Source organism: Cyrtonyx montezumae, unplaced genomic scaffold, assembly GCF_038088225.1.
Source record: "Cyrtonyx montezumae isolate F1298 unplaced genomic scaffold, pur_monq_1.0 scaffold_4, whole genome shotgun sequence".
NCBI lineage: Eukaryota > Metazoa > Chordata > Aves > Galliformes > Odontophoridae > Cyrtonyx > Cyrtonyx montezumae.
Window position 1 is genome coordinate 19,264,294 of NW_027072045.1, and position 13,451 is coordinate 19,277,744.

Below are 13,451 nucleotides of genomic sequence, written 5' to 3' on the forward strand. Positions count from 1 at the left end.
GCACAAAATCCATGCTGGGTGTTGGCCTCAAACTTGGAGAAGGATTAAATATGCTGTTTATTTCAGCGAAGTCTCTCTATGATAACTTGCAACAAAGACATACACGCAAGGAAGTACTATTGTGGTGCTGGTGTTCTTATATGCTGACCTTGGGGATGCTCAAGTCTTTAGGTCAGGACATTAAGGTGCCCTCTGACATTAGATGTTCTGCTTACCTCCTTCCAGGGCTTGGCATCTTGCAATTTGAATACAGCAGCATTTTGTATGTGAAGGTGGGGCATGAGCTGGAAGAGAATGTGACCTTGAACAGTTAGCTTCCATTTCTGTTAAATGACTAAAATCACTTAGAACTGGTAGTGGTGTGATTGATGATGTGTTAAAAGCCTTTTAATGAAACTAGGAAGGCCGTCAATACTTGATATGGCTCTGTTCCTGGGTCAGGAAGAGCTGGCTTGGGGAAGGGTCTGAAAAAGCACAGCCTGTTCTGGAGCTCATAGCATCTGCCCGAACGCATAAGTGCAGACCATCTACAGGAGCTTCAGTTCAGTCTTTGCTCTTTTCATGCTGGCTCTTAATTCTGCCTGTTGAATAATGGCAGAGGTTTCAGGTGCAGAAAGTCATTAAGGTTTGTTGACATTCAGGTTTGCTATTGCAGTTCAGGTTAAACATCATGTTTACTCCTGCTCTCCTGGGCTGCTCCTGCTCAGGTGAGAGCTTTGATGGGTTTACAGTAAAGATAGTTTGGAAAGAGCTTGGATAGAATCATTTTCCAGTGGCAGTCTGCAATCAAAATACTTGGCAATATTTGTCAGTTTTTATTTTGAAATACCCAATTTCTTTAACAGTTGGAGGGTTTCAGTATGATTTGTTACAGTTTTTCCTCCTGAATTCTGGTATGCCAGAGTTCGGCTTGAAATCTTGAATTTTGTCCAAATGAAGTGTTTGATCAAATGAGAGAAATATGCAGTTTTCATGGAGGTTTAAGATCATAGAGTATCACTTGGAATTTGAAACAAATCCAGATTTTTAAATCTTAAAATCCTTTGATTCTATTCTAATTTTCGTCGTCTTTCTTGCTGAGTGTCACAATGTGGGTTGTCTGCAAAACCTGATATAGATCTGCCCTTCAGAAAGCATTCTGGTTTCTTTAGTTATTGGTTTTTTGTGGTTTGTTGGGTTGTTTTGTTGTTGTTTTTTTTTTTGAGAGAGATGTTTATGCAGTTTTCTCTTTTTCATATAGTAAATATGGTGCCAAGCATTGGCTCTCTCAAACTGATGTCATTGCTCATTAGCATCAATTGCCACAGCCTGTATCACTTCTACTGTGTCTCTCAGCTAGTACATGTTAGCTGTTAAAGCAGCAGTTAATCCCTCTGATATTGAATGGGTTCTGTAACTGACTGGTCTGGTATTTAAAATAATAATCAGAGTTCTATAATGGCTTGCGTGGCTTAATTCCAGTAGGACTATTGCTGCAGACAGGGAAATTTTGCCATGCAAGGTAGCTTACATAGAAAGCTGATGGTGAGAAATACTTTCTAAATAAAGTAAAGTGGTGACTTAAGCAAGGGGAGTGTGGGTGAAGGGAAAGCACAGTCTGGTAGATGAATAATGGGCAGCATGATTGTTTCACATTGTGCTAACAGGCCTTCTGCAGCAACTCCAACCACCCGGCAGTGCTGCATCAGACAGGTTAGAGCAGCGTCTAACCTGAGTTACAGTGTCAGAAGTTTCAGTGTGAATTCCTCAGTGCTAATTCTGCATGTACTCAGAATGGATGCAAGCCAAGGTAACTGAAATCATGCTGATCTTTTTTTCCTTTTTAAATGTGGGAAATCTGCCATATCATTCATAGTATGCACAGTAGTTATTGGGAGCTTTTAACTTTGCAATAGTGACCTGTATGTGTGCAAAATGCCCTTTTTTTTTCTCTTCCCCACTATATGCCTCCCCTTCTGTTTCCCAGAATGCTTAAATTGAAGAACTTTCCATTCTTACTGTATGGCAGCACTGCTACGTCAAACATCTCTAGTGTTGAGATGTTATTGTGACAGCTGGTTCACAGTGACACAGAGAGATGTAGCTCCTTGCATGAAGATGTGGCATTGGTGTAGTGTGGCAGGAAGGATAGGGATGTGCCAGCTGCAGTGAGCAGACCAGGTGGAAGGGTCACCTTCAGTCTTTGAAATTAAAACCTTAAGGGAATTGATGAAAAGTTCAGGTATCTTAATACAAGCATTGTGTGGGTTTGTTTTTTTTTTGCCAATGCAAGCGTAATAACAGCAGGTCAATTAAAGATTCCAACAGCCCTGTTAAGCTTTGAAGGCTTAGGTTTTGGAGCAATTCTGAATCAGAGGGGACTTAAAGAAACTAATGCAGTTATGGAGATTTCTTTTGTCACTGTGGAGGCTGTTAGAACTGATGTACTTCCCCAGTGTGTGGTCCTAAATCAGCCACTACGGTGGAAAAAAGCCAAAGGTCAGCTCACAGAGCAAAGTCCAGGCCTCATGGCTGCTTGCAAATCCTCTGCCACCTGTTTGATATCCTATGTAACTGATGAAAAAGCATGGCTTTATTTTTTTTGCATTGTTTTCTTATGAGCCTTGAAGAACACACTAAAACTTTCAAAGCATAAGAAAGACATCAGTTATAGAGTGGTGTAGGAGTTTGGGCTTTGTCTTATTTTATGGGAAAACATCAGCAATTAACTCTGAAATGCTTGATGCTCCATCGCTTCTTAGATTGGAGAATCATTTATAAACAGAAATTGTGCTCTGCTGGCCTCGCCTTCAGTAACACTTGTAAAAAGAACAGAGCAGAAAAAGTAAATGCAGGTGTAAGTTACAAACCCAAAGCTTTGAGGCAGCAGCAAGCATATGTATGTCAGGTATGATGGTTGGTGAGAGTGGGAATTTGACAAGAAAATAATTCTCTCATCCTTCATGTAGCACAAGAAAATGTGCTCCCAAAACATAGTTTTGTCCTTTGGCTGCCAGTTCAGCTGTGAACGGTTGTTGTCAGCATCTGATTGAAGCTTGGGGCAGCATAAACATGTGCAGTAAACCTAAACCACAAACTAAAAAGAAACCTCCAAAGCAATCCTACAGCACATCCAGTGGTTCTGAAAACCCTTGCTGTAGGCAGGTGACTTAACAATCACTTATCAGCTGGGCTGTGATTAGTTGAGCCCCAGTTCTCGTCCTCACTGTTGCAAAATGAGCTATTAGTATAGGTGAATTGGTTGTCTTAGAGTTTGGCATGACCACCCTTTGCAGTCACAACAGGTGTAATAACCTGTCAGTAGGTCAACTGGTAATTTGTTCAACTGCAATAAATTACTTCTCATCATCACCCCTTAAATACTGAGAGTAGATTTGTGAGATCACTGAGGTCTGGAGGGAGCTGGGACCTTCAGGGCAGCAGACCTAGTTAAGGGAACTAAATAGATAGGTGCACGTGAGGTCTAGCATCGTAGTTACATACCTGTGATGAGATGAAGCTCTCCACTGGTCCATCAGTCAGATAGCTGTCTTGGGAAAAGAGAATCTTAATCAACTACAGACACCTCAGGCTTTCAGAGAGAAAATAAATACCATCACAAGAACATTGTGCATTCAGCTGCAGTGGTATTTGGCTGTATAGCTTACCTTGGCACTGAAAGCCAACTTAACCAGGTGATGTGTGAGACATCTTACTGAGGACATGGCATTCACCCTGGGACTGGCAGGGGTTGTCTTCAGACTCATCTTTTGGTCTTGGTCCTGGGTTTGGTGCAGACAAGGAGAGGGATATTGCTGTGGTGGCTTCTATCAGGTATTTCCTAGCAGAGGTGATTCTCATTTGCACCTGTCTGACAAGGAAATACTGTGAGCTTTACAGTGTCTTGTATTTTTAGAGGTTTGGACTATAAATACAGGTTTCATTCTACGTGGTAGTAGGTAGTGACTGAGCGGTTAAGGTTGTGAATTCTGTTTAGATGATTACATGGCTGTACAGCTATAGCTGACACTTACTGTAATTAAGTTAATTAAATATCATTGTGGGACTCAACTTCATTTTCTTCCTGTAGTAGGTTTGACTGCAGTTGATTCTTGCTTAGGCAATATTCCTTCATCTCTTTCTCTGTGTGATTTGATATCCCAGCTGCTTCACAGCTCGACTGCATTGTTCTTCGCTCAGTCACTCCAGACAAATGCAGATTCCTCAGTGCCTTCTTTTCCCTCTGTGACTTCTGTCACAGACACAGGATTTACGGGAAGTCAAAAGAATAAGGTTATGTTCTGTTATCTGAAGGGAGATTTGCTGCCGTGGTGTGTGCAATTAGGATGCTCAGGACCACGTGCAATACTTGCAGGCTCCCATCAGACAAGGAAATAAGATGAAGGAAATAAGAGTCATTTCCAAGTTCTCTGGACAAGGTGTGGCTGATGACATATGTCGACTGTTTTGCAGCCATCGTCATTGCCTTTCTCAGAGAACTTCTAAAGGTCCCAGTGGGTGACTTGCACTTCTTAAATTTCATACTTTGGTATGTTTGGAAGCTGGTGCCTGCATTGCACATGGTATTGTGCACTGAATGTGGCATCCAATCAGCCAGATTTTCTGCTTCCCTTAAAGTTAAGCATCCTGTGATAAGATTCTAATTAAGTTACTAATGGGCATAAAACTAATTTAAGATATTGCAGTTTTTTATGCTGTTTGAGGTTTTGTGGTGTCTTGTGCCTCAAGAGGCTTGGATGGAAGTCTATAATGTGAGTTATAAAACAATGGGAAGATGCTGACCCACTTAGAGGGGATGCTGAGAATAAATATTTGCCAGAAGTCCTTTACTTTTGGTCCTCATGGAGAATGTGGCTCCACAAACCTGTCTGATAAATCACTTTAAAATGCTTCTTTTCTTGATTTCTCTTGTAAATTATATGATCAAGACAAGGAATTTATTCCTTATCAAGTTGTAGCTTCATTGTAGAAGAGCAGTCGGTGACAGACCAGCAGGCAAATGAGAAGAGAGATCCGGTCCGTGCCCTGTCTTTCAACAGATACTTCCATTCCCAGTGCACAGGCAAAATGTTCTACTTTGTTATTCCTATTAGTTAAACTAGCAGTGCTATTGCTTATGTATAATACAGAGTTTTGAAGTCTACTAATTGTGAAAAGGGAACAGAAATGTATGTAGGCTAAGACTGAGCTAATGAATGCACTTGGGAGAGTCTCACGAGCAATTTGTGTGGTGCTTTGGCTGTGTGAAAATGTGAATCAATGAGATGCCACCATCCCAAAAGGGTTAACTACTCACCCATGAAGACCTCCTTAGAGAAGAAGCCAAAGTTGATGTGTTTTGGGTGTGAGGATGGAGGTATTTGATTTGCTTGGCTTAAATGTATGAATGTGAACTCTGAGAAGACCAGCATGTCGTACTAGGAAGATATTGGGTTAGTACCCAGCAAACAGTGGAAAGGTACACTGCGGAGCTGCATGTGGGGTCATGAGTCACATCCTCTGCTTCTTTTCTTGCTGAATGGGGCTTGGTAAAACAGTGCAGGGAACTGCTGGAAGCTTTTGTCCCTCCTTATTAAATAAATAGACCATGTATCTCCCTCTGCTGCGGAGCCTGTCGTCGCAATCAATAGGTTTCAGTGTGGCAGAACTGAGCAGGTGTAGCAGGCTTATTTCTTCTGTGAAATTACACAAGTGCTGACTCAGATGTTTTCTGTAAGCATTAAAGCAAGTGCTTTTGACTAAAATACCCTTTTGTCTTGGATTCTTCCCTGCAGTTTTTTTTATTGTGTCTGGAAGATGCCTCCTCCTGTGTGTTGTGGTCTTTCAGCCTAATGTCAGTACTCATTAAAGTACAGGAACAAGAGAAATTTAACAGACTAAAGTTAAACCACAGCAGAAGGAAGAATTAGTGAACTGTTCCAGGGAGTTTGCTTGGGTTTAATTGGCGCTCATAGCTTAGGTATGGCAGGTAGGTATGCTTACAGCAATGCCTCATGGACATGCGATAAAATAATCTATACTCTCTCATCTCCTGCCACGTGGAGCCATACATACAGAGTAACTCAATCTAATTGTTGCAGGCACCGAACAGATGGGGTTTTACTGCCTCGAGTGCTGGGTGTGCGTGAGAGAGCGGTGCCAGCAGGATCCTTGCCCCAAACAAAGGCTTGCTGAGGCACAGCTTGCTGCAGGAAGGCAGGCTGCTGGCTGGGAGCTTTTGCGCAGGTCTTAGCAATGAGGGATGTGATGGTGGGGGAAGGGGATGGGTGGTAGTTTGTTCATTTTGGTCCCTGGGTGTAATTTACTGGCTGCCTTGTGCTTGAGTGGTTTGAAAGATACTGCATAGTAAAACACTGAGCTTGCTTCATTTTGTTGGTTGAAAACACTGTAGAGGCAATTGTTCTGACTCCCATTTTGTTAAGAGAGAAGCTAAGGTGAGAAGGGGTCAATATCAGCCGTGTACTGCTGCTTCTGTGTTGCCTCAAGCAGGATGTAGGAAGAAATGAGCTTGTGGTGCTGTCCTGATTGTACAAGAAGTGTTTGGGTACACTTTTATGTCAGGCTCTGCATGCTGGGCCAGCAGAGCAGGTGCAAAGATCAGGTTCATGCAGTGAGTGATAGTTTGGCATTCCTCTCTTCTTAATGAGCTTTGCAACTCTTCTGTTCTTTCCTTAGCCTACTTTCAGCACCTCCCGAGTGCTTAATTTCACTTCTCAGGACAAGAGGGACGGTGTGGTCTTCTGGGACTCTGGAAATGTAACTGCTGTCAAGCAGGAGCGGGTATTAGACAGCTCATCTGCAACAGCATGATGGGGAGACTTTGGAGGTCAGAGAAAACGTGCTGGAGTGCTGCCTGTCTGAGCAGGGTGACTTTGTTTTCCCTGCACACTGGACCCAGACCACGAGGTTAGGGTGGGCAGGGTACACCGCTTGCTGCTGTGGATGCACCCGGGCTAGAAGATGTTGTTACATCTAGTGGCAATTCAAACCGAGGAATCGATGAAATTTCTTCTTTCTATGCATGCCACATCAGTTTTCACAGGAGCCTCTTGCTGTCAGCACGCTGCATCATCAGAAGTTGTCTCTTAATATTTCCCACCTTCAGCTTTTCCAAAGGGCAGCACAGTTCTATTTATCAAGTGGCTCTGGGCAGCCTGACTTTCTCCCACATCTCACCTTCCAGCCCATCCTTTTTTGAGGCAAAAGGCCAGCAGCAGCTGAAGACTGCCCAGTTGTAGTCACCTCAAGCAGCTGATGCAGAAACCTTTGGCTGTCAGAGCTTTGCAGTTTGCAGAAGACAGGCTGCCCTGTGATAAGCTGATATTGCTCTGATCATCTCTGTGCTGCACTCTTCACCTCTGTTTTTTTTTGATCCTATCTGTCTCCTTTTCCTTGACTCTCTGCTTCTTCATTCAGTACTTTGGTTGGGTTTCTTTTTTAATCCTTGGTTTATTTCTAGCTAAAGTCTTTCATGACGCAGAGTAAATACAGCAGCATTATGTTTTCTTTGCCACTGCATTTTTTTCCCAGTTTCTGAGCTTTCCCTCTTCTCTTGCGTTTGAGACCATCAGCTCTCCTGGGACAGAGTCTTCCTACCGCTGTTTGTACAGCACCAGTTTCAGTGGGACCCAGTTTTACTGGCTAATAATTAATACAGCTAATGAAAATAAATGCTTCATTGGTGCCCAGGTTCCTAAATCAGGGTGGAACACTTCAGTTTTTTTCCTGCAGTTATTCCTTTCTTCCCAAGGAAATAAATGCAGAGAGTAAGTATGCAATATATGCAAAAATAAATGCAAGAGTCCTGAAAAAAAGTACAGGTTCATATGCATCTCTTCCTGCCTTCTGGCACTGTGACATCCAGATAGCTTGCTCCCTAAGAGCTGTGTGGAGTGATGAGAGAGTGTTTTTCTGAGAGCACAAGCAGGGCTACTGTGCTGTTGTTTTACCCCCTTGTGCCTGCTGAACTTCCTTCCTCATCCAGCAACAGTCTTTTTTCTTGTGGGTAACTGTTGAAGTGTGAATCTGTCAGAGGAGGCAGCGCTGTTGGAGTGACATCCCTCTGGAGCTGCTGAGTTCTTTGTTCCCTGGGGATCTGTGTCCCAAAAGCATTCTGCAGTGTGTTTGACAAATGGCGGGCAGCCCCACCAGGACCTGGGCTGTGCAAATAAGTGTGTGTGTTTGCCAGCAGAGCCTGTGGGGCACTGAGATGTTTTGCCTTCCAGATGACATTTTACAGTTTCCTTGCTGTGCAGAAGATGCTAGTGTTTTCTGAATACTGAACAAAGGTTTCCCTTCTTTCTCTTTTTTTTCCACCCTTGATACAAAAATCTGATAGCACAACCTATCAGGAATCCTCCGTGAGAGCTTTAACCACTCCTTTTTCCTCCCTGTATGTACTGTGCACTGGCTGATAGCCCAACAATCAAGGCAATCACAGTGTAAAAATAAAACACTGCCAAGGCTCAGCTGTTTGGCACTGGTGTGCAAACTAATGATGGCAAAGCTGCTGTTCAGTTGTCCATAAGGGGGAGACTGAGCCTGAAAGCTGTGCTCCCCCATCGCCTCCAGGAGCACATGCCTGGAGTGGCAGCTCTGCAAAGTGAAATTCCAGCTGTTTGCAGCAGCCCAGGAGGACAGTTATTTAAAAGTACACTGTGGGGACAGCACAGCTTTCAGGAGATGGAGGAGCAGAAGAGGTGTACTGGAGTGGTTTATGCAGAAGGGCTGTTACTGCTGGCTACAGATGGGATTTCTCATTGCAGGTGTGAGAAGGAGAGCATGCAGAGCCTGGCCTCCATGGTGTGTGCTCAGCAGTGAGAACCTGGCTGTGCAAAGCCAGCATGCAAAACAAACCCTTTGTGCTCCTCTTCCTCAGGCTGCCTGCAGGCTTAGGGAAACAGCTCTGCAAAAAGTCAGGTTGGGAAGGAGCTCTTCCTAGTGAGAGAGTTCTTTGAACCAAATTAAACGGCTCAACTTCTAGTTGCTGAAGAGTTGTCTGTGTGCCTTTAGGGAAAGGAGGAAGGCTTGAATTCTTTCTTATCTTTAATATCTGTTGTTTCTCACTGCAACAGCAGCTGGTTGCTGAGTTGGCTCTCCCTGGGTGAATCCCAGCTGTGCTTGCAGGTGCTGCTCCACTAGCTCAGATCCGAGCAGGGACGTGTGAGCAGGCAGCCCATGCTGAAGTGCTTCACAGCACTTGGATACAAATGAATGCTAAATCTGTTCCCTGGTAAATGTTGGAACCATATGAGTGCACTGAACCCCACTGAGCTGCCAAACCTTCTGTCAAGCCAGAGTTAAGTTGTCGTAAATCTGCATTCCCTTTTTTTTTTTTCCCCAATAGCTTGTAGTGTGTCCTGTAGGAGTGTAAATACGACTCCAGCCAGGCATGAAACATGCAACTTGAAAGCCCTGGCATTCAGGAGGCTGGGTAATGGAGAGTGTGATCGTGACTCATGGGAGCTGTTCTCTTGTTGGGTTGCAATGGGAAGAGGCTGGGCACGTCTCTCCCTGCCTCTTTGCTCTGCTTCGGCAGGAGAGGGTGTGCAGCAGCCTGGCAGGGGCCATCAAGGGTTTGCTTTGCTGATTTAGCTGTTGAGTGAGACTGCAGAGCCCCTGTACTGAGTACGTACTGATGGGTAGGGATAGCCAAGGGAGCTGTCTGTCCTGTGAACAGGCTATGAACAGTGCAATGATTCTGGAGGTTCAGTTCCCCTCCCTCCCTTCTATTCCTTCTCATCCCCTTAAAGAGGTGAGGATGCTTCCAAGCTAGTTTTCTTTCCATCAGTTTGATTACCCATGGAACATCACTTATTCCTGAACTCAGTCACCAGCTCTTAGCTGTGATGAGGTCTTGAGAAAGCAGCTGAAAGCCTTTCTGGCAGGGGGAGGAATGGGGGAGGAGGAGCACATTAGAGTGCAACAAAGGGAGCTGCATTGAGTTTTTGTGCTGATGAACATGAGAGCAAAAGCCCTGATGGCTGCTGCAGTGGTAATTCGTCCTGGCAAGTGTTCTCCAGGCACTGTCAGCACACATCTGCACCAGCACTGGTATGGGCTCTCCCATCGTGAGCCCAAACCTCAGCAGTGAGTCTCACCACTGAGAGCCAGGCCAGCTGCAAACACCAGCCTGGGGAGCCCTTACTGTCTGGCCATTTGTCTGCTCAGTTGCACCTGGAAAGCAGAGGAGAACCTGAGGAATCATAGAATCATAGGGGTTGGAAGGGACCTAGAGATTGAGTCCAACCCCCCTGCCAAAGCAGGTTCCCTACACCAGGTCGCACAGGTAGGTGTCCAGGCAGGTCTTGAATATCTCCAGAAAAGGAAATTCCACAACCCCCCTGTGCAGCCTGTGCCAGTGCTCCATCACCCTCACTGTAAAGAAGTTCTTGTGCAATATACCAGCTGCAGCTTTGTTGTTGTTGGGTTTTTTTTTCCCAATTTTTCACCTGTCTTTAGATCCACCTGGAGGGGAGGGTCGGGTATATGTTGCTGCAGTCAGAGACTCAAAACAAAGAAGTGCTGTTCCTGCTGCTGTGTTTAGAACACTGGTGTATGTTATTGCTAGTGATGTAAATTGAGAACTGAAGTCACGGTGGTTGTCAAAGGAGTGGCTGCAATGATGGACAGCCACAGGGAGGAGCTGACTACTGCCCTTCAAACCAGGGTGGACTTCTACCACAAAAAGCCACTAGCTTCAACTTCTTAGGCAATGAAGTTATGTAGAGAAGAATGTCAGGCAGTGCTGATTTTGGGGAGGATCAGGTGGTATGGTTCCTGAGCTGGATGGGACAGTGCTCTCTAGTGTTGCTGTCCTTGCTGGAATTGAGTAGTTTGCAGCCTGTTCCCAGCAAGTTCTCCTCTTGCTACTGCCGCAGGCACAGTCCTAAACCTTGTGGGACAAATGGACCCTCGTGTATGGTAGTGCTTGTGTTTGCATTTTCCAGTGAGTGTGACTTGATCTGCTTTGGGCACCCAGCCTGTGGCAGAGCAAATGGTGTAGTGCACTGGGGGAGAAGCTCTCCAAGAGCTCCATGTGCACCGACTTCAGCTGGCAGGGAGTTTATGCTGCATCCCTGAGCTGTTCTGGAGACCTATGAAAATTTCCCTTCTTTGTTTCAGAGCCATCATTAATCACTTCAACCCGAAGATCGAGTCTTACGCTGCAGTGAATCACATATCACAGCTCTCTGAGGATCAGGTAAGCCAGATGTGTGACCATCTCTTCCTTCTGCTCTCTGGAATACAGGTATTGTGGAGTGCCCCGTGCTCACTGTGACTGTAGATTTGCAGGCAAGGGTGGGGCTTTCCTGTTCCTTGTTCAGACGTAGTGAGAGGAAGACGAATGAGGCCTTAGCCAAATTTACTATTGCACGCAGACAGCTTGGTCCTGTAAATGCAGAAGAAAAGGCAGGAGTTACAAAAATAAGCCACACTGTCAGCAAGTGTGGTTAGAGACTGAGAATGCTGTTGTGTAAAAAAGGGATGGGAAGCTTTTGGCAGTGAACTTGCTTGTCAGGGAGGTGTTGGAGAACTGCTGGGCATACCTTGGGCATTTAGAACTTAGGCAACAAGTGGTAGAAATTTTATAGGGTAATTGAATTCTGTGTCCTGAACAGTTGTTTTAGATGGATTTTGGAGGGGGTGGGAAAAGAAAAGTTTAAATTAAAAAAAAAAAAAAGGTGATAAGGTTAGGTTTCCCTTCCTTAATTTGGCCTGTTTTCCTCTCTTCATGTCCTGCTTGTATTGCATAAATGTATAAATGAGGCTTCCTGAAAATAGGCTGCTGTGCAGGGTCTCACAAAGGGAAGAGATGGCCTATTTCCCAAAATAAAGTATTTGGATTATATGTTAATCACTCTTGAAGAAGCGAATGACTGCAGGAGGTCGTGGTAGCCAAAATAAAAAGAGCTTCCATAAAACTTTGGGGAGCCAGCCAGAGACAGCTGTGTCAGGAGCTCGGGACCTCCTGAAGCGGAAGCTGTGTACACAGTTCAGAACAGACCTCATTTGGGTCACTTTGGGTTGCTGCTTCCACTGATCTGGGGTCCTGTGCTTGTGTTTGTTAAAGGTCCTGGCCACATCTTGTTCTACAGCTCATTTTTTCCCCTCTCTCTTTCCCCCACCCCCTGTCCAGAATACTTTTCATCATCACTTGATGTTATCCTCCCATGCTTCCCACTAACCTTTCCATTTATTATCCCACTTGATCTGTAATATATAACACCCCAAAGTCTCACATTGAATGCTGCACTAATGCAGTGGGGAAAAAAAGAATGGATCCTACTGCTTTTTATTCTCTTCTTAATATAGCTGGCTAGAAGAACATTGATTTTAATTTACTCAATTTTTCTGTATTGTTCTGCCCTTGTTGGTCACTGTACCCCCAGCTATGCTTTGTGAGGGCTTGTGTTATCAATCCTCATTCACTGATGATCTACTGATTGCAGTAACTCAGGCCTCTAAAAAAGGAAAGCCTTTGATAGCCCAATTTAAAAGGAGGCTTGGATAGAAGGGAATTTTGCATAGTGTTTAGGTTAGACTGTGAAAGGAAACAAGCTTTTCACTGTCAGCTCTTCATAGTTTTCATCCTCCAGCAGTTCAGGGAGGTCAAGTTAAATCCTTTCTTCCCTGTGTTACTCTTTAAATAAAATCTGTAGCAGCAGGCAGATAATGAAATCAGTGCTGATGCATGGAGCATTCTGAGGAAGATGATTAGGAAGCTGAAAGACACATTTCTTTTCTCTCCCTTCATAGTTTCTCTCAGCGTAGGGAGGACATCAAACAAAGCAAAACTGTAATAGGCCCCAGGGAACTGCAGAGAGATGTCACTGTAGAGGGGCTGTGTGGTCTCAGAGAGGGTATTTAGTCAGCTCTCCACAATTTGCTGCAGAAGAAACGGAGGGAGAGGACTCACCTCTACTTCTGAGCCAGTGAGCTCCTGTCTGTGCTTTGGAGAGTGGCTTCCCCTCTGTCAGTAGCCATCCTGCATGCTGGGAATGCAGAAGGTGGTGGTAGATGGCTGAGGTCGAGGCCAGGTTCTGGCCCGTTGTGAGACAAATGAATTTGTTGTTTTTAAGAAGTGTTAGTGGTTCAGCTCGGATTGGGGGCATCAAGCTCACCTCTTGGGCACTGCGGTCTTTTTTTTCCCCCTTCCAGCTGTACCTCTATATTTACTTAGTTCTCCTTCCCTCTTCTCTGTGTAAATCTTTTCTACACAAAATTGATCCTTCTCTCCAGTCCTATTTTCTCAAGTGTACAGCACAGAAACATTTAACGGTGACATTTAAAATGTAATTGTTAACTTGTGTATGCACACGGAGATGCTACGTTTGGGACTGCTGGTTTTCTCTGTTATTTGAGTAGTTTCAGGAGATTGGCGCTTCTTTCTCTGAGAACGTTTGTTTGGTCCTCATAATTGTAAAAACTCTTATATTAATGAAGCTTTT

At 44.5% G+C, this 13,451-nt stretch overlaps 1 protein-coding gene across 2 annotated transcripts in view; it reads left to right on the plus strand.

The window, feature by feature from the left end:
• Window positions 1–13,451, plus strand: part of ARMH3 (armadillo like helical domain containing 3) — a 107,835-nt gene that overhangs the window by 69,123 nt on the left and 25,261 nt on the right. For both annotated transcript variants that reach the window (XM_065746550.1, XM_065746551.1), the window contains one exon: window positions 11,125–11,203. In XM_065746550.1, the coding sequence (XP_065602622.1) occupies window positions 11,125–11,203 (79 nt within the window). The remainder of the gene's footprint in view (window positions 1–11,124; window positions 11,204–13,451) is intronic.